The 24808-nt window shown below is 39.6% G+C and overlaps 1 protein-coding gene across 1 annotated transcript in view; it reads left to right on the top strand.

Moving 5' to 3' along the window:
* Positions 1–24808, top strand: part of Epha4 (EPH receptor A4) — a 147560-nt gene that overhangs the window by 70822 nt on the left and 51930 nt on the right. Inside the window, exon 5 of the mRNA XM_090354898.1 lies at positions 11535–11873. Coding sequence (XP_090211024.1) covers positions 11535–11873 — 339 coding nt within the window. The remainder of the gene's footprint in view (positions 1–11534; positions 11874–24808) is intronic.

The following is a 24808-nucleotide window of genomic DNA, read 5'->3' as shown; positions in this document are numbered from 1 at the left end:
TTATTAAAAAGATAGACATTAAAAATGAAGTACTATTCCCCATTGTTGGGCTATGTGACTTTTCTTTTAGGTTGGCACATGGGGTCAGTCCCTTGGTAAACTGGCCATGCCTATCCGTGGATTATAGTAACTGATCAGAGCAATCAGAGATAGGTTGATGACTGAGATGTAGCCTTCCGTCCATTCTACTTCTGGGCAGCTTGCATGGAGCTCAGAAGTTTAACATCTGTCATTAACTCGTGAGTAAATCGCATCCTTCTTTTCTTTAGAATTGCCTTTCAGCATTTTAACTACTTAAATGGAAAATTACTCCTGGAGAAGCAAGTGCACTTAAAAAAAAGAAAGAAGGAAGGTAGTTCAATATCAGAGGGGAAATCCCTATTTTAGCCCCTCCTCCTCCTGCTTTGGCATCAGGAAGGAATAAACAGTAGAGTATAAACTCAACTAAAAAACACGTGAGTTTGAGGGAAGAACGGTAATGAAGGCATGAGTGAAGAACTTGAATAATCTGCCAGTGCCATTTAGGCAGGTCATCAACAATTTTTGTGTCCCCATGAATAATTAAGAGTGGCTCCTCATCTACTACATACTGTCATGTCTGGATGGCATTTTTGACACTACTCAAGAAAGTCATACCGTGGTTATACACAGCATGCTTCTTTGAAATAGGGTCAATTATACATTTTTCTGAACTCCCCTGTGGTGAAAGTTGAGCATCTTCTTTGCTGTCAGCATTTTGATTTTTCTCTTGGAGGTCATTTTTTTCTATCTACTATCTAAATCTCCCACAGAGGGTGCATTGAGGAAAGAGTCCCATTACAGAGGTGGGGAGGGGGATTGCTCTTTTTCTCCCTCATGAGATGATATACTGTCAGACGAAGAACTCTTATCAGTAATTTCTCCCCAGTCTCTTGTATGCAAGGTGGAAGTGAGCAGTGAGGACATCACAGTAGAGATAAGAATATAGTCTGAACACAGATCAAGATGCATAGGATTCATACATTGGTTTGCTGGATTAAAACTTCTTTGGTCAATTACTGGGAGGGGGAGAAAGGGAGAAAAAGAGAGAGAGAGAGGGAGAGGGAGAGGGAGAGGGAAAGGGAGGAAGAGGTAGAGAATAATCTGAAAAGGAATGCTATCCAGTCACCTTACTAAAAGGTCAGGACACTAGGAGAAATTTAATTCTGAGCTGGAAACTTTCCACCTAATTAAAATAATAATTAAGATACACTTTTCTTGTAAATCAATTTTATTTCTAGGAAGGAGAGAGTGACGTTTAGCCTTAGAGTCCCCGTTTCTGATCATCACAGCAGTAAACATATCTGATGGGTTGCTTAACTTTTCTTATCTTAGATTTTGGTCAGCAGATTGCTGTGGGTGATGAATCTTTTCTGTGCCTGATTTTAAGATAAGATGTAAAAAAGTCTTCTATGAGAAAGGTATTAACACATAGCCTAGCTAATTCCCAGATAATATGCCCAGCCAGGCTTTCCTTGGTCTTACATGTTCTATCTTCCTCCTGTTTGCCTAAGAATGTATACTGTACTTCATCCATAACCTAATCTACTTAATATATAAATTAAACCCTTAGCAAACTCAGGAAACAAAATAAAACTAAAGATTCTTGGGGGAGGGATGGGAAAATACAAATAGAAAAATAGATAATGGGAAATTTTTCTGACAAATGTTCCTCTCTGAAGGAAATTAAGAACTTGGCATGACAGGAGAAAACAAGATGAGAGGAGGGCGTCGGGGAAGGGAAATGGGGACAAAAGCATGAGAAAGGCTATCAATGTTTGTGAAGAAATGCACCTTCCATCTGGCGAATTAATGTAATCCTTCTATTAATTACAATAAAAATACAAAAAAAGAAAAAGAACTTTGCATAACAGCAACAAGTGATGGATGCCTGAAAATGATGCTACTATTTTTTTTTCTTAAATAATGGACAGCTTTGCTTTAGCAATGAATAGATTCATTGTTAAAACCTATAAACTACCACGATAAAGGTTATGCACTGATCACATATATCAGAAGAGATGTCACTGGGCAGTGGCCTTTATGTAAACGAACCTGACAGCAAGGGCTGGAAGAAAGCAATTAGTGGTGGCAATGTATACAGCTGTCGGAGTGGGGGGGGGAGCAGGAGATATATTTCAGTCCCTATCCCCCACCCCCATTGTTTACTCTGTTTCATAAGCTGTCTTTCAGCTGGTGAGAGATTAACAACAAAAGCTTATCTGAAGGGTTGAAGGGCTTCATAGTTAAGACGCTGAAGCATTATTGACAGCCCAAAAGTTGCATGTACTTAATGAAATCCTATGAAATGGAACTTGAGACCCAGTGTGTCTCTTCTTCAGAACGCAAGCCTTGTACTGGTTGCCTTGGCATTTCAGTGGGTGACAGTCACCCTGAAAGAAATCCATCATGTAAGAGTTCCAATTTTGCTGTGCTCTTGGGGGATATTTCTTGCCACTTCCAGAATTAATTTCATGGCTCAGGCATTGAATTTTAAAATGGTAATTAAAAACCAGTTAGGTATTAAACATCTGTAATAGCTCTGAAAACTGCTGTTACATGAACACAGTCATTTTGGCTTTTCTGTTAGCTGCTCCTTATGTTGTTTGTAGACTGGATTCATTCATTCATTCATTCATTAACTTATTTTTACACTTCATACTAACTTTGCTAATAATATTATTTTGTTTTTTGGTTACCTTTTTTGTCATTGCTATTGTTTTGGTACCAAGATGAGAACTGAGCCTCTGGCTTGGTTGTTCTGTTGGTGTTCTACTTCTTGACGCATATATCAAGCCCAGACTTTTGCTGGCTGTTTTGGATATGGAGGCTCCTAAACCACTGCCTTCCTGGTTTCAAACTGCAATCCTGGATCTCAGCCTCCTAAGTCACTGGGTTATAGGCCTGAGGTATCAGTGAGTAGCTTCTGCTCAGCCTTTAGAATGTACACAAAGGCTACAATCATGTAATTTCTGAGTGGTGAGCTGAATTGGGCTGGAGAACCCTCATTAATTCACTCAGCAGGTAGATGAGTACTAACTTAACAGCTATAGGCCAGACATTGTTCTAGGATCTGAGAATATGTCCAGAATCCAGAAGAGAAAAAAAAAGAATCTTATTCTACTGAAGCTAGGTTTATAAGAATATAAATAATAAGCCAATAAATAAAAGATATTTCAACACTCTCATCGGAATGAGATGGGATGCATTGAGGCAGAAGAGGAAGAGTGTTTGTTTAATATAGAGCAGTCATTGTTGGTAGGTGGTACTTCAGGGATAATCAAAGAGCTGTGGATGAGATAAGGTACAATGTAACTTAAATCTTATGTTTTCCTTGGATATTAGTGTAGGTAAGCATTTTAATTCCAGTTATTAAAAGATCATAGGGGGGGCCGGGAGTTTGGCCTAGTGGTTAAAGTGCTTACCTAGCATGCATGAAGATCCGGGTTCGATTCCTTGGTACCACATACATAGAAAAAAGCCGGAAGTGGTGCTGAGGCTCTAGCCTTGAGAAAGTCCAAGGACATTGCTCAGGCCCTGAGCTCAAGCCCAGGACTGGCAAAAAAAAAAAAAAGATCATAGGCTTTATAATAGGCAAAATCCTGTCTGGAAAACACACCAGATACGGTGGTCTGTACCTGTAATCCCAGGTTCTCAGGAGGCAGAGGAAGGAGAATCAAGATCTGAGACCTTGCTCAGGAAAATACACAAGACCTCATCTGCAAAACACTAAAGGAAAAAGGAATGGGGAATGAGATGGTTCACCAGCAAGGCTGTGAATTCAGTCTCTAGAACCAGTAAGAAGAAAAGAAATACATCTAAGTTGGCATGCTACATGACGTAAATGTCTTCACGTGTAAAAACCCCTTTCTGCTAACGTCTATGTCTGGATGCAATCATCGCAGCAGATTTTCATCTTTTGTACTCACTTTTATAGGAATGAAGCATGTTTTCCTTTTTGTAGGGTCAGGTAAGTAACATAAGGAATTATTTGGGGATGGGTCATAGCTCACTTGTAGTTCACACTAGCGATATTGATGGCTTCAGATTCAATGGTAGCTGGTGTTTTTTTTTTTTCTAACCAATTGTTTTATTGTTGCAATTATTGCTTCCCAATTTTGATAAGCATTTAAGTTTCTGTATAAAATTACTTTATTCATTTCAGTAATAAAGAAAGAAGTAGGTGAAATGGAAGTTTGATTTAAAAGTCTGTTTTACTCAAGATAAGCTGGTAGGAAGACATTTGTTGAAGCTACTAAGAACCATATTTTCAAAAGCAGCTGGTGGTTTTTTGAATGACCTGATTAAGGTTGATTAAGGCTCTTAGGGACACATGGGTATTTACACAATGGATCGTTCTGAAGAAACTTGTTTAAATCCAGAGATGAGCCAGCAAGTGCATTTTCCAAAATGCCCAGGAATTAAACGTTAATCTATAGGAAAAAAATTAAAATGTGGAATTATTTCTTTTGATGGCTTAGAATATTACAATTGTTGTCATTGTTGTTTCTATTCCCTGAATTTTTCCTCAGTTTGCTCATTTGTAGAAACATGCCTTTTCCAGAATGAGAGCAGGTGTTAGATTAAGGATTAAGATCCTTTTTGTGATATACTATATGATACGATGTTTTATATGATACAATAGCCCTTTGTATCTGCTGTAATTGGACTACAGTATCTTTTGGGGTGTCATACTGTCAAACTCCTGTCAACTCAATGCAAGTTGACATTCTCCTAGAAAATAATAATTACCCATTGTAACACCTTTCACCAGTACCTGCTGTGTAATGCAGAAAGTATTTCACACCAGTGGAGAAAATGGATGTTCATTTAATTTATCCACAGTAGCACGAAATGCAGTGCCTACTTCTGTCAGAGCAATGAAATAACTCAAGAAATAGGCCATGCTATTTCATATCATTTATTTTTTTTCTCAAACCAATGAAATTAGGTGTAACATGGGTTTGAGAAACCAGGGCTGTTTCCTGGATTTTGTAAGTATGTTTATTGTGAGTTCCTGTGCTCAGCTCCTATATTAGCTGAGACCGTCCTTACAGACCCTAGAATTATGTATGGAGTTTTGGGAATATCAGAGCATCTTCTTGCAATGAAGGTACATTGCTATCAAAATTTCTACAGCAGTTGTTGACAAACTATGGCCTAAGGGTCAGTTTCAACTGCTGCTTGGTTTTGCAAATAAGATATTCTTGGAGCATAGCCCTTCCTGTTTGTTGAAGTATTATCTGTGACTGCTTAGAGGTGCTATGGCAGGGTTGACTGGTTGCTGTGGAGACCATATGGCCCATAAAGCCTAAAATATTTACTATGTAGCCACACAGTAAAATTTCTTCACGAAGGAAATATGCTGACCCCTGCTCTATTCATAAATTAAAGATTATTGCATTTGACTTTTGTTTCTAGTAGTATAGCTATTATCTTTGCCACTAAATTATATTAAAAACGTGAAGGGCATTCTAAACCTGAGCACTTTAAAGCAGTCCCATTTCTACTGGAAGAAGATGAGACCCTGAGTTTCTATGTGAATTCCAGAGAGAGGTTTTCAAATACAATCCAAATTGTAAAGGCAGAACATTTTTCTCATTAAATGTACTCAATAAATGTATATTTTAAAATGTCTCAGTTTGGGTAATAAAACTAAAATTATAATGAAAAATAAGCACTATAGCTCTATAAAGGCTAACGAGAAAACTGCCAGACCTTTTTTTTTTGAACGTTAGAATTAATTTCCATCAGAGAGAAAGTTTTCCTTAGCTTCATGACTGAGTAAGTCATCATTTGAAATCAGAGTGGAGAAAAGGAAAATTGTAATAACCAATCTCAACTTAAAACTTTAATTGATGGAGTTCATATTCTAAATTCCCAGCTTGTAGTGGCTGGTTTCATGGGCCACAGAAATAGGTCAGGGCAAGAGCTTATACTGCATATCCCATACACACACAATTCCTGCTTAGAGATCTTTTAGTCTCTTCTTTTCCCCCTAGATTTTTCCCTTCTTCTTACAAGTTTTCAAGAAAACATTGAAATGAATCAGAGCAATTATTTCTGTCTCCTAGTACAGCTAAGAACAAATCTAGAAACTCAGTAGATAACTGTTGAGTAAATGAATGACCTCATAATCACTCCTGATGAGTAAAACTGTATTATAGTTTTAGTTTAATTTAATTTAATTTAGTTTTTGTTTAATTGTTTATATATTTAATTTAGTTTTATTGTGTATATTTGCTTGGACTGGAGCTTGAAGTCAGGGCCTTGTGCTTCTGCTTGGCTTTGTTGCTCAAGGCTTGTACTCTTAAGCCATGGCACCATTTGAGCCATGGATCCACTCCTGGTTTTTGCTAGTTAGTTGAAGATAAAAGTACCTCAGATTTGTCTACACAGCCTTATTGAAACCAGGTTCCTTAGATCTCAGCCTCCTGAGTAGCTAGGATTAAGTGGGTATAAGCCACAGCACCCAGCTCCAGAGTCACGTTAAAACTATGGGAAAGAGAAACTTCATTCATAATACATGGATGACCTTTACAGGCTCTATGCTAAACATTTTCTGTGATAAATTGATTAACTCACTGCCTTCATATAATCTGTACATATGCATTAAAGGACTTGCTCAACATCCGTCCATCCATCCGTCCATCTATCCATCCATCCATCCATCCTTACATCTTTTTAATCTATTCTTCTATCCATGCCTTCATTAAATGATTTTTGAACTTTCTGTGAATTCAACACTAGGAAATGATAGTAGACACTGGAGAACATAAGTTCTCTTGAAGCACAAAGACACAATTGGATGGAAATATGTGGACTTGTTTTCAGATTAGCAAGAAGCCATTGAGCATCACAAATGAATGAGGTCACAGGAATAAAGAACTGAAATGGGAGCGACACCAATACCCTAAGCAGGAGTTGCTCTCAGTCTCATCTTCAGGCTAAGAGCCGATAGTTATGAAAGGCATAAAAACTTGGCTACTTACAATGGATGCCCCGCCCCCTCCCCAGCCTCTTGTTGTCAGTGTTAGCTTAGGAATTGTGATGTAAGTCCGGAAACCAGAAATTAGAGAACATAGTATACTTTTCTTTCTTTATGATAAACCTAATATCTCCATCCAGAGGGAAACGTAGGACTCCTCTGTTAAGAAGCAAGGAATATAAAACCAAAACAAAACAAAAACAGGGACATGGGGCTAGGAATGTGGTTTAGTGGTAGAGTGCTTGCCTAGCATGCATGAAGCCCAATGTTTGATTCCTCAGTACTACATAAACAAGAAGAAGAAGAAGAAGAAGAAGAAGAAGAAGAAGAAGAAGAAGAAGAAGAAGAAGAAGAAGAAGAAGAAGAAGAAGTAGTGGGGGAGAAGAAGTGGGGGAGAAGGAGGAGGAGGAGGAGGAGCAGGAGAAGGAGGAGGAGGAGGTGGAAGACGACAGTGGCGATTACCAAGGCTATAAAACTCTGAGGATGTTGCCTTCCATTACATACTTATATGAATACATGCATATATGTATACATGTATGTAAAATCTATACATATATGTATATATATAAAATCTGCACTCATCTTCCAACATGCTTTCAGTCATATTTCAGTTACAATGCATAAAACAATACATAGTTATGCTATGCTGTTTAGGGAAAAATGACAAGAATTTTTGGGAAGAAAAGCTTATACACATTTAGGACAGACCCAATTTTTTTTTCTGAATATTTTCCATCGGTTGGTTAAATTTGTGAAAGGGGACCCCATGGATACAGAAGACCTCAGTGTACTTGTAATTGGAGACTGACTTGCAGGTGGGCATATTTCTGATGAGAAAGGCAATCACTGTGTCAGAAATTGAATTGCTTCTCAATAGCCAGATACAAACCTCACATAAATGGGAGGGAATTAAGCCTTGTCCTTCTAGGTGCCGCATGTTTATTGAATGAGGATTCATGTTACTCTGAATACCTGTTTTCTTCTTTAGCCATCACTGCAAAAAATTGTGTAAAAAAATTTTGCTGGGACCGGGAGTTTGGCCTAGTGTTAGAGTGCTTGCTTAGCATGCACGAAGACCCGATCCATTCCTCGGTACCACATACATAGAAAAAAGCTACAAATGGTGCTGTAGCTCAGGTGGTAGAGCTCTAGTCTTGAGAAAGTCCAAGGACAGTGAGCTCAGGCCCAGGACTGGCACCCCCCCAAAAAAAAAGAAAGAAAAGAAAGATTTTGCTATAACCATGGGACCAGATTGACTTTCATTGTATCTGAGTCTATTTTTTTTTTCCTTCATCATCATCCTGAGAAGAAAATGTTTTCTTTTCTGAAGAAGCAGTGACTTGTCATTGTAAATGAGAAACACACTTGTTACTTGTTTATCATCTTTTAATTGGCAGGAGTTACAAGAATGAAACCGCAATCCCACAGACAACACACCACCATTATGACTCTAAGTTTGTAAAGCATGTGTCTTTTCCCCGGCTTTGCCGTCCAACTTTATAATTATACTGGTTGGATATTCTGTTTTCCCATTTATTATGTAACTCTGCCACAGTCCAATTTCTGCTACTGTGTTCTATAACCATCACGTTCCCTGAGAGGCAAACACAAAACATGTGCACTGTAATTCTCTTCCAAGGCCTTTGTGGAGGCAGTCTTGAATTTGAATTTGAACTTGAATTTGCCTTGTTCTCTGTGGTCCCTTGAGTATCTTCCCCACGGCTTTCATGAAGAATCACCCAGTTGTTCTAGCCAGCCCTTCTTTTTCAAATTTGCACCCATCCCCATTTTGAAATCCTGCGGCATCTTTGTGTTTGGTTTTCCACGTGGAGTGGTTATGTCTCTGAGTCCTGTGACCATTTAGTTTTCTGCTCCATTTCCCCCCCCACCCCGGGACCCCCAGTTTAGTTTATGCCAGGCCTGGTCCTACATACTAATTACTGACTTTTTGCTTCTGCTGTACTTGATTCATTGTGTCACATTTTCCCATGTGAAAGTGGACTGGGATCCTTGGCAAGGAGGCTAATGGGTTTCAGAGTCACTCTTACTTAACCCTGGAAGTCACAGCAAAATAAAAATCAGTGGATGACCCATTTTATAAACCAAACCTTTTATAAACCTTGCAAGCTTCAGCCACAGGCTGATGATGGATTTCACTGTAGTAGTAAGCAAACACCACAGAATCTGAACGGGTTTCAAGACTCTGGACTATCTTTTTCCTACTTTTTACTTTTAGGCTTTAGGCAAAACTTGTAATTATATTGTCAGCATTTCCTTTGCTGGGAAACACATGCTGGGCTGGAAATTACCCCAGAAGAGGATAGCATACTTTTGAATTTTAGTCAAATATTGTTGCAAATTAGATTGCATGAACTTTTGCTATTATCTGATCTACTTCTCAGTCTCATATTTCCTCATGTTTAAAATGAGGATATTTGACCAAATGATCTTTAATATCCTATCTGGCTCTTAGAGTCTGAGATTTTTAAGTCACTCTGCTCATTTATTTAGAAATCATTTATTTATCCATATTATCTTGCAGCCACTATGCTAAAGGCCATAAATTCAATTTTACAATGTAAACAAGAATGAAATTTATACCTTCTTCCTGAGGAGTTTTGCAAAAGAAGGCTTACTTTTTAACGCAAATTTTATATAGCATGCCTGTTAATTTTTCTTATAAGATTTTCTTTCAGAGGCCAGGAGTTTGGCCTAGAGGTAGAGTGCTTGCCTAGCATGCACGAAGCCCCGGTTCTATTCCTCAGTACCACATATATAGAAAAAAGTCTGAGAGTGGTACTGTGGATCTTATGGTAGAGCTGTAGCCTTGAGGAAAGCCCAAAGACAGTGCTCAGGCCCTGAGTTCAGTCTCCAGGACTGGCAAAAAAAAAAAAAAAAAAAAAAAGTGGTGGGGGGAGAAAGAGAGGGATTTTTCTTTCAAGGTTGGAGAAGCCAATTTTTTGTCTCTTCCTTTCCCTTCCCTTTCTTTCCTTTTTTTCCCCTCTTCCTTCTTTTCTTTCGTTGTATTGTTTTGTTTTCTCCAGGTATACTAGGACTTGAACTCAGGGACATGGTTGCCGTCTCCCAACTCTTTGTTTAAGGCTAGCACTGTACCAATAGTACCACAGCTCCACTTATGGCTTTTTGATGTAACAAGACTAGAATCACATGAATTTTCCTGCTTTGCCTGGCTTTGAACCTCAATCCTCAGCTCTTAGATTCTTGAGTATCTAGAGTTATCTAGATCTAATACTAAGAGAAGCTGAAGGTAATGAGTGCCTAGAGAATCATGGAAGAGCTTGCTTAACCTTGTTAAAATTAAATCTTCAGCTAAGCTCTGGGAACAGAGGGGAATAGATTTCTCTTGTGAAATGTCACCACCAAAATCTATTGATCCCATTTATCAACATACCTCAGTAATAAATATTGGATGTGACTCCTGATTCTTTTGTTATCTGCTTCAGTTCTCTCTTGCTGACTACTATGTTCCATTTTGATTGACAAGGTAAGAGCATCACGTTCTCCTTGTTTCTCTGAATAACATGTAAGAATGTCCTTGAACTGTATGTTCCTTCTGAGTAGTACAACTACAGTTATCAAGAAATGGGCAAGAACGGATTTTCCAACTCTGACATTAAATAAATCATTTTTCGTTAGAGGGTGACAGGCATCATGAAAACCTTTGAAACTGACCTAAAGGAAGAAAAGGCCTGTTCTTCTACTTGCTATCAGTTAGGTGACAGCTTCTTGACCTGAACTAAACCATGATGTCGTTAGTGACCAGTTATTCTTGTGTCAGAAACTCTTTATCAATAGGAATGAGCATGCATGTGAACGGCCTTGATTAGTCCAAGGGTGGTAAACAGTGTCAAGTCTCCAGAAATAATTTCAGTCAAGTCTCCAGAAATAATTTCAGCTCAGTTCTGAGATCTCTCAGCAGCTGTATCTTCCACATCTCTGAAACCATGTTAAACCAGTTACTACTAATTGCCTAGAAATGACTTAACCCTAAGTGTGTGTTGGGCTGCAGAGGCAAAGCCATGAGTTCTGTACATCTAATTGGCAATGAATGACATGCTATACTTGGGAATCATAATTTGTCTGCAGAAGAGATTTCAAACTATTAATTTAGCAGGGTTCTTGCAATAGGTCCTGGGAACTGGAATCCCCACTCGTATACCCGTTTTTCAGAAGATAAGATGGAGACTAGATAAGTTATGCCATTTCCCTGCCAAGTAAAAGAGAAAGCCTGGGCTTGGCGCCCATTGTTGTTGAGTTGCTTCGTTTCTCTAAGTGGCAGTTGATGACATGTTTGTTTGCACCGGAATCAGAATGACACTGACATACACAGCCTTTTCTCATATTGTACTTTGAGAAGATCATTTGCCTGTTTTATTTATTTGCCTTTGGTTTTCTTTGCCAAAATGAGCCCATTTTCCTCTCTAGAGCTGCAGAGGATACTACACCCTCTGAGAAACAGCAAAAGCAATCACTGCTCTTAGTATGACGGTACGCTTTTCTTTTCCAGGCCCGCCATCTGCCCCCCTCAATTTGATTTCCAATGTGAACGAGACGTCGGTGAACTTGGAATGGAGCAGTCCTCAGAATACGGGTGGGCGGCAGGACATTTCCTATAACGTGGTCTGCAAAAAGTGTGGAGCCGGGGACCCCAGCAAGTGCCGACCCTGCGGAAGTGGGGTACACTATACTCCTCAGCAGAACGGCCTCAAGACAACCAGAGTCTCCATCACTGATCTTTTGGCCCACACCAACTACACCTTTGAAATCTGGGCAGTGAACGGAGTTTCCAAGTACAACCCTAGCCCGGACCAGTCAGTATCTGTCACTGTAACAACTAACCAAGCAGGTGAGAATCAAATCCTTTCCACTGTCTCCTTTGAGTGTGCATAGCTGATCATACTGGTGTGCCCTGTCAAGTTCTGAGACTGAAATGGAATCAATTATAAACCTTAAAGCTGTCTTATAATATAGAAGATTCACCCAGAGTTTAGCTCAGTGGTACAGTGCTCCATGCACGAAGCCCTGGGTTCGATTCCTCGCTACCACATACACAGAAAAAACTGGAAGTGGTACTGTAGCTCAAGTGGTAGAGCTCTAGCCTTGAGAAAGCTCAAAGACAGTGCCCAGGCCCTGATTTCAAGCCCCAGGAATGAATCTTTCTATCTATTCACCCATATGGATGAGTCCAAAAGGACTCTGGCACATTCTTTTATGATACCTCTAGGACAACCTCAGCAGCAAAGATTATGATTCTTAGGACATTAATTCATTTGGATACCATGTTCATAGTGTGTCCTATTATGTAACAAGATGGTAGACAGAAGATAAAGGAAAAGTCAGTACTTAGTTAAGAGAGAGGTGACACTCTAGTGAAAGGACTCCCTCCTGCAAGACTTCTTATCTGTTCTCCACTTTCGTCAGAAAACCCATGCTGGACATCAAAGTGATTACAAATAATATAGGATCATAAAGTTGATTTTTTTTTTTTAACCAGTGCAAAGTGCTGTCATGGTACTTGCATTGTCTGGTGAACATTAGCAGATATAGTTTAGATTGTTAATGAAAAATGTTATAGGTATTATAGGTAACCTACTGGGATTTGTTTTAGAATCATGACTTCAGTTTTTATTTGCGTGGTTAACAAAATTCTGCTGGAAGTGGTGCTGTGGCTCAAGGGGTAGGGCGAGAGCAAATTATTATGACACTGGTTTTAGTCACTTGACTGGTCAGGTCAGATCCAGATAGCATGGGAATAAAAGAAAGGTGTTAGTCTACCTCATTTCCTGTGTCACTTGTTTGTAATACAGATGACTAGGGAAACAAAAACAAAAACCTGTGTGAACCAGGCATTGGTGGCTTATGCCTATAATCCTTCCTATTCGGAAAGCTGAGATCTGAGGATTGCAGTTCACTGCCAGCCTGGACAGGAAAGTCCATAAGACTTTCATTTTTAATTAGCCACCAGAAAACCAGAAGTGGCACTGTGGCTCAAAGTAGAGCACTAGCCTTGAATGAAAAGACTCAGGGACAGTGCCCAGGCTCTGAGTTCAAGTCCCATGACCAACAAAGAAAACAAAATTTCTTTGGCATCAAATGAAGAAGTATCTATCTCAAAATTTTGACTAGCAAGTATTTTCAAAACCAGATTTCTAAGCTCTGGCTTCTGACTTACTTGTTTATATTCCTTCCTGAGAAAAGTGATCACATTATCATGTGTTTTCCATTACTGTCTACCTGTTATTCATCATCAGTTAGAGATGAAACGTTCCAAAATGATTCTGACATATTCTCTTATGAGACCTCTAGGACAACTTCAGCAGCAAAAATTGTGAATTTCTCATAGTCTTCTTGCCTCCTATTGTACTTTTCTGGAAGTCATACCTTATTTAATGTAAAAATGTCTCTACTAGTTAATCCCATTATAAAACATGTTTCAGAGTGTCAACCTAAAGCCATTATTTTTTTCTAATTTTGTTTACATTTCCTAGAATATATGAAAAATAAGCACTTGGGAAGGATGCTGAATGGGGCCTAAAATCCTACCAGAGGGCACCTTCAGCATGGAAGCATGGACTCTCTCTCTCTCTCTCTCTCTCTCTCTCTCTCTCTCTCTCTCTCTCTCTCTCTCTCATATATACATGCAGCATCTTTGGCTTTTTTTTTCTTTTTCTGTTTTGGTAGTATTCAGACTTTGAATTCAGGGCCACTTTCTAGGCATGTGCTCTACTACTAGAGTTATAGTCCCAGACCTTTTTGCTTTTTGTCATTTTTCAGATGGAGTCTTCTAGTTTTGCCATAGCTGGCCTGAACCTTAGTACTTCTTCCTATTTAGACTTCCCACACAGCTGTGGTGAAAGACTTATATCACGAGGCCCAGCAGAGTAGTAGAGATTGAGTCTCTGTTGAGGCCTAAGCTGGAATTACAAGTGTGAGCTACCACAATGAGCCTTAGGCTTTTGTTTTTTAATTTTACACTTTCTTATAGGTTGAGGACACAATCAGCATCAGCTTCACTTTTCCACAATAACTAGAACAATTTGGGAGTTTGGTAACATCATATGCACTCTGCTTGCCAGCATTTTATTTTTTTCTCTTATGCAACAATGCAAGGGACTTCTCTCATAGATCTTGGAAAGGAGTCTTGGGACCCCTGTTGTCTCTGGGGAAGAAGGGGTCTATGCAAGGCAGAACTCTTTACATCCCATGAGAATCTGGTCTATGCAAACCTGTCAATATTCTTACATTCAGTTCCCTTATTATACCGTCTCCATTATCCTCAGACATAACACAACATTGTGCTCCTACCTGAGTTAAAAATAGGAACAGACCTTTTGAGGCCACAGATATCTAAGGTAAAGTCTGAAGTCATTCTCTTTAGCAGAGCAAAGCCCCTGGGAGATAGGCTGAGAAGGCTTTGGCTTCCACAGAACTTATAGAGACTTCCGTGATTCTTTGCATATGTAAGGATTCAAGCCAAGAGTTTATGTCAACTCTTTGCAGGCCAAAAGGTCCAAAGAAAAAAAGGAAGACAAAAATCCTTCCTAAACATCACTGGAGTTAAGATGAGTATGTGTGTGTATGTGTGTGTATGTGCGTGCGTGCGTGCAAAAATCATATGTAAAAGGTACATGTAATGTTTTTAGATCAAGCAGCAAAAATGGGTAGGCAATTTCTCTCAAACAATGAAGACTTGTTTTTGTCCCCCCCACCCCTCTCTTCCCCTCTGCCATAGTGAGCAATCCTGCTGGGAGTTTCCCAAATAGGACAAAACTCTATCTCCTTATTTTAATTTTCATGAAGGGTAATGCTGGGAAGCTGCTGAAAATTAAAAATAAATCTTTCACTAAAGAGACCTCCTATGTGGCCAGCCAGAAAGCTCTTTGCTTAGTAGAGAATTATATATGTGCACAGCCTAGTCTCATTATCCCACCATAATTTGAATTCACTAATTCAAAATCATCAGGATAGTTTATCTTTGATTAACAAACCCTTTCTTCATAATAGTGCAAATTAATAATGTAGGCCAAATTTCTGGGTGAATGTAACAACCATAAACTCCATCAAAGCTCCCCTAAGCATATTTACATATACACAATTCTATTCTAATTGCAGTCTGGTCCTAGCATTCCGTTCCATTAAATTCCTTAAGGATCTCTACAGGTAATGATGTCTCTCACTCTCTTGTAATATAAAGGGTATTAAGAACTGCATTAGTACCTACAGGCTAACCTAGGTTGTCATCCATAGGGGTTCTTTTTTCCTCATCTACTACACCAAACCAAACAGAAGAAACCTAAAAATAGTTCATCTTGTTCTCACCAAGGTGGGCACTAGAGTAGTTTAAGAGTGACTCATACAAGCCAACCAAGTGTGCACTAAAACCAGAAGACCAAACTTCCTCTGGAAAGTAGTTTGGTAGTTATTGGATAATTAATCAGCAGTTATTCGTGTATTCAGCTTAACATTCTTCTCATTTGTAAGAGCAAGCTGTATAGGAATGCCTACATGGAGATTTGAGTTGAGCAGAGCTTTAATCTTTTCCCTGTAGAGGGAGGTGTGAATGAGCACTGTCCTCCCAGGAGGATGCAAACCATTGGAACCCAACTGGGGCTTTTGATGGTCTGCAGGGGCTCATCACACCCTTTCTTTCCTTTCTGGGTTCAAAAAACCAACTGACACAGAAAACAAAGGATAGGAGGATGTCTACCACTTTACTGCTGATAAGCTGGCTAAGGGATTGGAGCTTTGTATCTATGGCCAAAAGGACTTTCTGGTGTGACATTTGTGCTTTCCCCAGCTGGCTGATTGCAGGCTCCCCCCCCCCCCCCGACTGAGTTTTTTGTTTGTGTTTTTTTTTAATTTTTGCATGCTGTGATTGTAGAAAAAATGCTCTGCTCTGAGAAGGTGAGAGAGCAGAATGGGTGGTGCGAAAGGAAGTAGTAACACTTGGCGAGATTATTTAATGAGACCTCACCCCCCACCGTAAACACCCGTTCCTGGGGAGCCGGGAAGGAGAGGTGGAAAGGGCCAGAGATGGGAGCATTTATCCAGCCTCAGTCACAGCACTGTAAACATGGAGGTAGAAACTCCTCTCAAAGTTATTGTCCCTCAGGACAGACAAAAGAAGCTTTTGCTTCCTGCATCTTCCATCCTGTAACAACTGTTCTGGCTTTTGTTTGGGAGGACAGAGAGAGTTCTGATGTTTATGAAAAATGGATAAGCAAACTGCTGGGTGATTTGTTTCCTGGATGGTTTTCCTTCAGTTTACGTTTACTTAAGTGGACCATCTTGGGCAAATGAATGCAGGATGTCTTCCTGGGAGGGAGAAGTGCTGTGTAAATGAAGGAACTGATCCTGGCCAAGCAATAGAATATTTGTTGTGAATAGTTCTCCTTTGGAAAAAAAAATGCACTAGTACTAGCAGCTAGCACTAATATCACACATCCTTCACTGCCCCAAGGTTAGACTGCCAGCTATGAGACTGGAACACACATGGAGTGTGCTTGTTTAAGTCATTATGAACCTTTTTTTTTTTTTTGGAGCAATTCTCTGCTAACCTCACATTGTTGCCACAGCCAGTGCCTGGGCCGGTAACCCTGCTGCAGATCCTTCACAATGGGAGAGCTCTGATCACCTCCCTCTAATCAACTGCAGCATATCCTGCTCTCAAATGAGCATCTGTAATACACTGAGTCTTGGGAGAGTTCAAATGTTTGGTGAATTACATAATTGTTTGAAGCTAGCTAATCTCTTAAAACTGTTTCCAGTTCTCATTCTATGAATGCAAGTCTATGGCCATAAGCAATGATCTTGGAGCTCTGAAGTCTGAGCTCTGGAACATGATGTTCAGAAGTGGACAGATAATAAATCTTGCCTTTCTTCCATCCCTTCATCCCGCCAAGTATTTGCTTTGAAGGGTGAAACTGAAAAATAGCCATTACCTCTAGGGTGAATCGGACGTGATTTCTGCCCCCACCCCCACTCCACCCTCACGATTAACTACCACCACTTCCTTGAACAATGTGTACGGTCATTTGTGGTACATTTATGTTCAGTGAGTAGACCCCTCTGTCCAATCGGCAGAGTAGTCCACAAAGAAGACCTCATCCAGTCTTATCGTAGTGGTAAGATGGTGACACTCTGGCAAAAGCATGTTTGAAAAACAAGATGTCATGACTTCTGAGAAAAACTTGTCTTTTAAGGGTTCTATATGAAACCAGAATTTTCCTGGGCTGACAGTGGCTCCATACAGAAAGCAGGCTCCATATTGACCTGCGTCTCTGTTCTACCTTAAGAGCATCACGCTCCTGTTGTCGTCGCAGAGGGCGGGCAGTTTATGAGATGTCTATTGGTTGTCTTCATGAATCCCTTTCCAGTTGCTCAGCCATTTGATGAACCTGTACTACTTGTAAGACAGGCATTGATCTCTAGGCTTGGACAATTCAGACCATACAGATAATGAAACAGCATTTGCACTTTGTTGTAATGTCATTGTATAGCTTATCGTGGTAGGTAGATATTCTATATATGTTTGTTGAGTACCATGTTTATTTACAGTAAAAACAAACCAGTTAACTTGGTTTGTCAAGCAGTGATCAATTTAATAAAACCTAAATAATGAGAAGAGAAAAGAAAATCACTAACTACAAGAGCACGCTGTCTTTTATTACTCAACTGGTAAGTCCCCATCTCTTTCTCTGCCATCTTTTAATTAGACATATTATGTTATTTGAGTGGGATAATGAGGAACAGTGGGAATTCTAATCCCCACTGGGTATAATTGCTACCTGTCTTCTAGACAGTGAGAAGAAAGCCTCAAGAAAATGGTGGGAGAAAGGGGAACATCTTAAAGCAATTGAGTTGTAGGCATGACTGAACCAGGTTTTTTTTTGTTTTTTTTTGTTTTTTGCCAGTCCTGGGCCTTGAGCTCAGGGACTGAGGACTGACTGTCCTTGGACTTTCTCAAGGCTAGAAGTCTACCTCTTGAGCCACAGCACCACTTTTGGCTTTTTTCTATATATGTGGTACTGAAGAATTCCAACCCAGGACTCGTGCATGCTTGGCAAGCACTTTACCACTAGGCCAAACTCCCAGCCTGAACCAGGTTTTTAAGAGACTAAAGCATAGGTGATCTGGAGGTGAAAAAATGCAAAATGATAAGTGCAAAGAATATACAAAATCAGGAGCAGAGTTTTTGAAAAGCTCTTTGTGCATTCCTTTAGCTTCAGTCTATAAAAGGTCTGCTCCTGACCTAAGTAGAGGGAGTGAAATCATCAGCTAAGGAGACTATTGCATAATTATGCTTGAGAAGAGAGTGGGAAGAAGGAAGAGGTACTAGAATGCCCAGTGAGCTTGGTAAGCAGGATATTGAAAGACAAGTTCTTTCAAGAGTGTGATTTTTGGCCCCATAGTTACATGTGAGGGGTACTGCTGATTAGGCAAGAAGTATTGTTTGAGAGCAAAAGAAGATACAGAATTCATGTTGAAGGCACATTCTGGCATCTATAAATAAGCAAATCCCCAGTCATTTGTTTTTCTATATTGTCTAGGAGGGCTTTCCTGTGACAGAGCCACAGTTGGGGGGCTGTGGAGTAAAGGGCGCACAGAGTAAACATAATTAACGACCATGCTCCTTACAGAAAAAGCTAGTTGTTCTCCTCACTGGAGTATTACATCAAGGAGATTGAGAGGATATTGAAAAGCCCGAGACCAAGGGTGCGGCAGATTAACGTTTTAGTTCATCTGTAGGAGACGATTCTGTGTTAGGTGTTTTGCTTATGTAAGGTGTACTGAAGTAATTAGGATTTCAAACATGTTTTTGCTTTCTTGGACTATGAATCTATTCCGATTGGCAGTTAGGATTCTGCACATGCTGTTTACTCTTTCTGATAGAGCCCTGCTCTGGTTCTCTTTAAAGTTTGCATTCTTAACACTTTGGGTCTTAGATGCTGGCAACAATTTCCTCAAATAATCATATGCTGTGCTTGTTTATATTACCCTCTCATGGAGATGAATTCCTATTTGCCTTTGATCCCAAGTAAATCATGTAATTTTCTCCTTCCTTACCCCGAAGAAACGGGAAGGAGAAATGAAACAATGGACCCGAGTGAGGAGCTATTTCTAAAGACACGTTTTGAAGGCTGTCAAATATGTTGTGAAGCAATGCTATTGGAGACTGCACTGAAATATTGTTTGTGTAGTCTTTTTTCTTTCTATTGGTCATAGAGCTTGGACTCGGCCTGGACATTGTCCCTGAGCTCTTCAGCTCAAGGCTACTGCCCTACCCTTGAGCCACAGTGCCAGTTTTCTAGTGGTTAATTAGATATATGAGTCTCACAGTCTTTATGCCCGGGCTAGCTTTGAACCACGATAGTCACATCTTAGGTTCCTTAATAGCTAGGATTATAGGGGTGAGCCACCATACCCAGCTGTTTGTGCATTCTTAATCATTGATATGGAGTTGTGAGGACCTCAAAAGTGGTAGAGGGTTAGAAGACCACGTCACACTTAAATAATTATGTGCTTGAGCAAGCATACAATGGACTACAGAGGACTCAGGTTGTGGCTTTCTCATTAACAGCTTGATCCAGCTATGGTCTCTTGATTTAATTAATAATGCTTATGAAATATATAGAAATACATATATATGTGTATGCAATGAAGCTGGTTTTTTTGTGAAAAGGAAGCAGTTTCTTGATTTTTTTTTGTTCATACTGGAAAGCATTTTATTACCATAAAATATTATGAGGTTCCTATTATTAATAAGCAACCTCATGAATTCAGCTCATAGTTTAAAAAGAAAGTAAACTGGTGGCTCCACAAAGTTGTGCCTTTGTGTGTGGCACCTGGGTTCCTGAATTTGTATTTAGGAAGGGAGAGAATGTGGCATCAGGAGGGAATACAAATTAAAAGCCATCCAAAAGAGCCTCCTAAATTATCCAACTTCAAGCTTGACTGAGCAGCATAGACAAATGGTATGTCTATAGAGTCTAGTGGTAATTATGGGATATGAGTAAAAATTAGGTCACATTTTTTAAAGGAGGTAAATATTTCACTCTAAGAAAATGAGAGTTTTATTTATATACCCAGGACTGAGAGCTCTATTTTTCCTGACTCCGTTTGCTCTGCTCCTATATAAATATACACATAAGTTCATTTGTGAGAAGGGAAATCCATTCACCTGCTTGCGCCTGGCAGTCTAATTCTGATTCCTTTTTTCATTTCTCAATGTTGTGCTTGTTACATCGAACAGTACATCAGCTATACACTCTCTGGAGAAGCCATCAAGAGAGCTGAAAAATAAGAGCCTTGCTGAGAGAACTGAACTGCATAGGGCTAGCCAGGGTGTTAGGGTGGGCTTCTAGATTATCCAGCCTGCAAAATGAATTACTACCTTTTCAGAATCATTCTAGTGTCCAGTGTCCAAATAATTATCAGTGAAAAAGTCCAGAAAAAACTTAATCAAAGCTTCTGTTTACCCCTACTGCCCTTTACATAGTTTTTGCCCCTCTCCAACACCATAAAACTAAAAAAATGTCATGCCATGGACTAATCCTGCATTGTGAAATCCTAAATCTACAGGGAATACTGAAGTGTGGGTCTATATTGCCTAAATATAGAGCCTTCCTTTGAACCATGGCCTGGCTCTACAGGAAGAAAACATCATCTATTTGGTCTTCAGGTAAAGACCAGTGAGCATTGTTTTAGGCAGACTGTGCATTGTAATCCCGCAAGATAAGCAAGACTTAGCCTCATCCATGAGTTCTAAAAATATTTCTTTTGTTTAATGAGCCTTCCCCTGCTGTCTACTTTCTCTGATCCTCTCAAGGCCCTTATAGTACTTAATCCTCCTTTGTTTGTACCAAGAAAAAAAAAAAAAGAGATAAGGAATGAATTCTGGAGACTCCAGTATGCCAGAAAAAGAGAGTGCCAGCCCTTAGTGTGGTCACAGTGTAACTTTTATTGGGAAATGTCATGGGCCCCTGGAGTTCAGGACAGGTGCCCACAGGACCAATGGTGCTGTGAGAAGCAGTCACCAACTGGAGCTGAAAACCAGTGCCTACTAAATTCCCACTTTCTTAGTTGAGATGCATTGGTAAATCTGCGCTGAAGGAAATATAGTTCTCTGAACCATCTTTAATATTTTGTTATGGATAAAGTACCAAGGCCACTTCCTAAATAACATAAATCACCAGCATAGTTTATGGGAGAATTCTAGGGACTTGAAATATTTAGTCTATTTGGCTATCATTCTTGGAGAGTCAGGGAAGGAAAGGAAAGGGAAAAAAAGGAAAGGGAAGAAAGGACAAGTGGTTCACACCTGTAATCATAGCTACTCAGGAGGCTGAGATCTGAGGATCAAGGTTCACAGCCAGCCCAGGCACTAAAGACCATGAGACTCTTATCTCCAAATAACCACTAGAAAACCGGAAGCAGTCCTGTGGCTCAAGGGGTAGGGTTGTAGCCTTGAGCTGAAGAACTTAAGGACAATGCCCAGGCTCAGAGTTCAAGCCCCAGGGCTGACAAGAAAGAAAGAAAGAAAGAAAGAAAGAAAGAAAGAAAGAAAGAAAGAAATTAGAGGGGAGAAAAAGTGGGGAAAGGAGAAGAGAAATAAGAAAAAATTCTTTTCTGATTAAAGCTCTAGGATTTTTTTTTTGTTTTTAAATTTTGGTGAATTTTTATCTAGGAACCTTTGTTCTGTGTGAAGTATGCTTACAAACAAAACTTCCACTTCTCAGTGGGTGCTAAATAGGGACCTGCCACCAACAGGCTCACTGTGTATAGAAACCTTAGATTTAGGCTAGATCCATCCATTAGAACAAACACTGAAAAGGGGCAAGCTCACAATGGCTCCCTGGAGAGTCTGTGTTTGTCTAGATAACATACTGCATGTTGTAAATCTGCCTCCCAAGTCATTGCTCTCTCTCCCCCCTGTCTCTTTCTGTCTTTCTCCTTTCCTCTCCCTCTCTCTCCTTCCATCCCTTTATCCCTCCCTCCCCTCTCCAATAACTTTCTCTCTCTTTTGGGTAGGGGTGGGGAGCATTAATTCTTGCATATTTTGGTCACTGTAAATGATGGAAGCACAGCTTTGTAAATTGAGAATAGAGATAGATAGGTAGGTAGGTGGGTAGGCAGATAGATAGATAGATAGATAGATAGATAGATAGATAGATAGATAGAAAGATAGATAGATAGATAGATAGATAGATAGATAGATAGATAGATAGATTATTTTTAAACCAAACTAACGTTATGCATGATGCAAGTGGCAAAAATCTTAATGAAGTTTTCCCCACTCTTACCACGGTAACTTAAGACTTTTTTGTCATCTGAACATTCCTGATGCTCCTCAGTCAGTGCTACTGTCAAGGGCTTTCCTTGGATCCCATTGAATCTAGTTCTCATCCTGTAAGGTTCCCAGGAGACGTTAAAGCCAGAAGCATTCATTTTTCCAATGCTTTTGGAGACGTGGGAATTCTTGGAACTTATGTCAACGAATGTCTCATTTCTATTTAAAATGGACGCAGGGGCCAGTTATTATAGAATGTATAGAATGTTGCTTTGTTTTAGATACAAAACAATGGCAAAACCTACCCTGCCCCCAGAACAAGGTGTGTCTCTTTGTAAGCTGGAATACTGAACCAAGAACTTTAAAAGCCTAAATAGCTTTTATAGATCAATTCAGCACAGAGAAGTTAGCGGATTGCAGTGTACTCTAAGAAACCAGAAGTGTGTGTGTGCACACGCACGCGTGCGTGCAATCTGAGAAAAAAAATATGTTGTTTGGACCAGTGCTCTTCAGATCTCACTGTAACTTTCCAAGCTGTACTTGAACTGTGTCTATTATTTGCAGGGTGGCTTTTTCTTCTTCATCAATTTCTCCTTCCTCCATTTTAGAATGAGCACAAAAGAACTCCCATGTAAGGGATCATACAGAGCATGCGCAAGCCGGAGCAGCCTTGCTCATGTCTTTCTCAGAGACTACTGGGGAACTTTTTCTAGGTGGGTGCTGGTCCATTGAGGTTCTTCCAATATTTGGGAACTGCCTCTTGGATGGATCCAGATCTACCAAAATTTACACTTCGGCAAATTGTGTTTAAAGAGAGGCTCCAGAGATGCTGCTTAACCCTCTAGGGTGTATTTAAAAAAAAAAATAATCCCAAAATAATTATAGCTTTGCTAATACATTCTTTGTTATGCTTTGCGACTACAAAAGTCATCTTGAATTCTTAAGCACAGATCTCATTGAAGACATCTATTGGCCTTAATAACATTTTAAAATTTTATAGCTCAGTTGTTTCCTTCTTGGTCTCATAATGCCTTGTAGGAGTTTAAACTATCTGGCACATGCAATCCAGTTTCTGGCTGATACCCCAAAATTAAAAAAAAAAAAATCTACGGTTGCCAATTCCCAAGCTTAAAATCCCTTCTCATAAATTATTCCCTTGCTCCTAAGCTACATCACAGCTTTTAAGAGAAATGTCAGAAAGATAAAGTTTCAAATGTGAAGGCTGCAAGAATATCATTTCATGACCACATTTTTTTTTTTAAATTTTTGGGAGCTTAAGGCATGTGGTGACCATTTGTCTATGAACCATTTTCACAAGGTACTGCTTTGTAATTTAAACCAAAGGTCTTTCTCTGTTTTCTCTTTACCCACAAGTCATCTCTTTGAGCTTGTCTGTACAACAAGCAAGAAACTGGAGAGGAAAGATGACTATACTTCCAAGAGTCTGCAGTTCATAGATAGTTTCCCTTGAATATTTTTATATCTTGTGGTAGAAACATCTCCCATTTATCAGTTCAGTGGAATCAGAATAATTGGGAGTAAGATAAGGAATCCCAGAACTTCTCACTAGTGTCTGTCTAGCAATTTTCTCTGTGTGTGTGTCACACTCTCTCACACACAACACATATGCATACACACACATACACATAGCACTTTAGTTTATCATCTATAGGATCTCTTAGTCGTGAGTTACTGTTCTCTTATTTAGTCTTATATCAGAAACTTCCAAGTGGCATTCATTTGCTGCAAAAGATTTACCAATGTGCATTACTTCTTACTATCTGGCTGTGTCAGTAATCATCTTTAGCCTATACTTTCACATTTCAGTTAATTAGCTGTCAAATATGGTACATTGATTTTGTGTCTCTCTCCTGCCTATGTGTTTCAAATGCAACAAGAAGATCACTTGCTAAAAATGAGTTTCAGAGTTGAAAAGTACACCATCTGGTAAAACACGGAGGAGCCTGTATTTCTGAATTTATAATCACCACAACTTTTTTTTTTTAAATGAACAACTCGTGAGCTTTTTAAATGACCATTATAAAAACTAAGTTCCGTGTTGTGACTGTGTATGTGATAGTGAATTGGATGGCTTGGAAGATGACTAATGGGACTCAGAACCTTTCTGTCTTTTGGGTTACTTTCTTGAAGGTGGACTACTTCCTAAGTGGCCCCAAGCTTGACCATTTGGCATCCACAGAGGACTATGTTAATGGAATTGGTTCAAGTCCAAGTCATAGTCGACAGGTGTTCACATCATAACTGACACTAATTGACTTCCTAGTCTTTCAACTTGGAAGACAATGCAACATCAGTGAGTCAGTGATGGGAGAGGAGCAGCGGATGATGCATATATGTATTCAGGCTCCCTGGAAAGCCAAGGAATTGAACTCTTTATGCTGGCACTGACCTGGGTCCTTGCAAACATCAGACCTGTCTCTCGCAGATTCCATTAGCTTGCAATATTAAAAATTAAAAAACAAAAGTCTAAT

This window comes from Megascapheus bottae, chromosome 21, assembly GCF_031878675.1.
Source record: "Megascapheus bottae isolate mThoBot1 chromosome 21, mThoBot2.hap1, whole genome shotgun sequence".
Taxonomy (NCBI): Eukaryota; Metazoa; Chordata; class Mammalia; order Rodentia; family Geomyidae; genus Megascapheus; species Megascapheus bottae.
The sequence above is the reverse complement of the archived record's forward strand: the minus strand, read 5'-3'. Positions and strand labels throughout refer to the sequence as shown.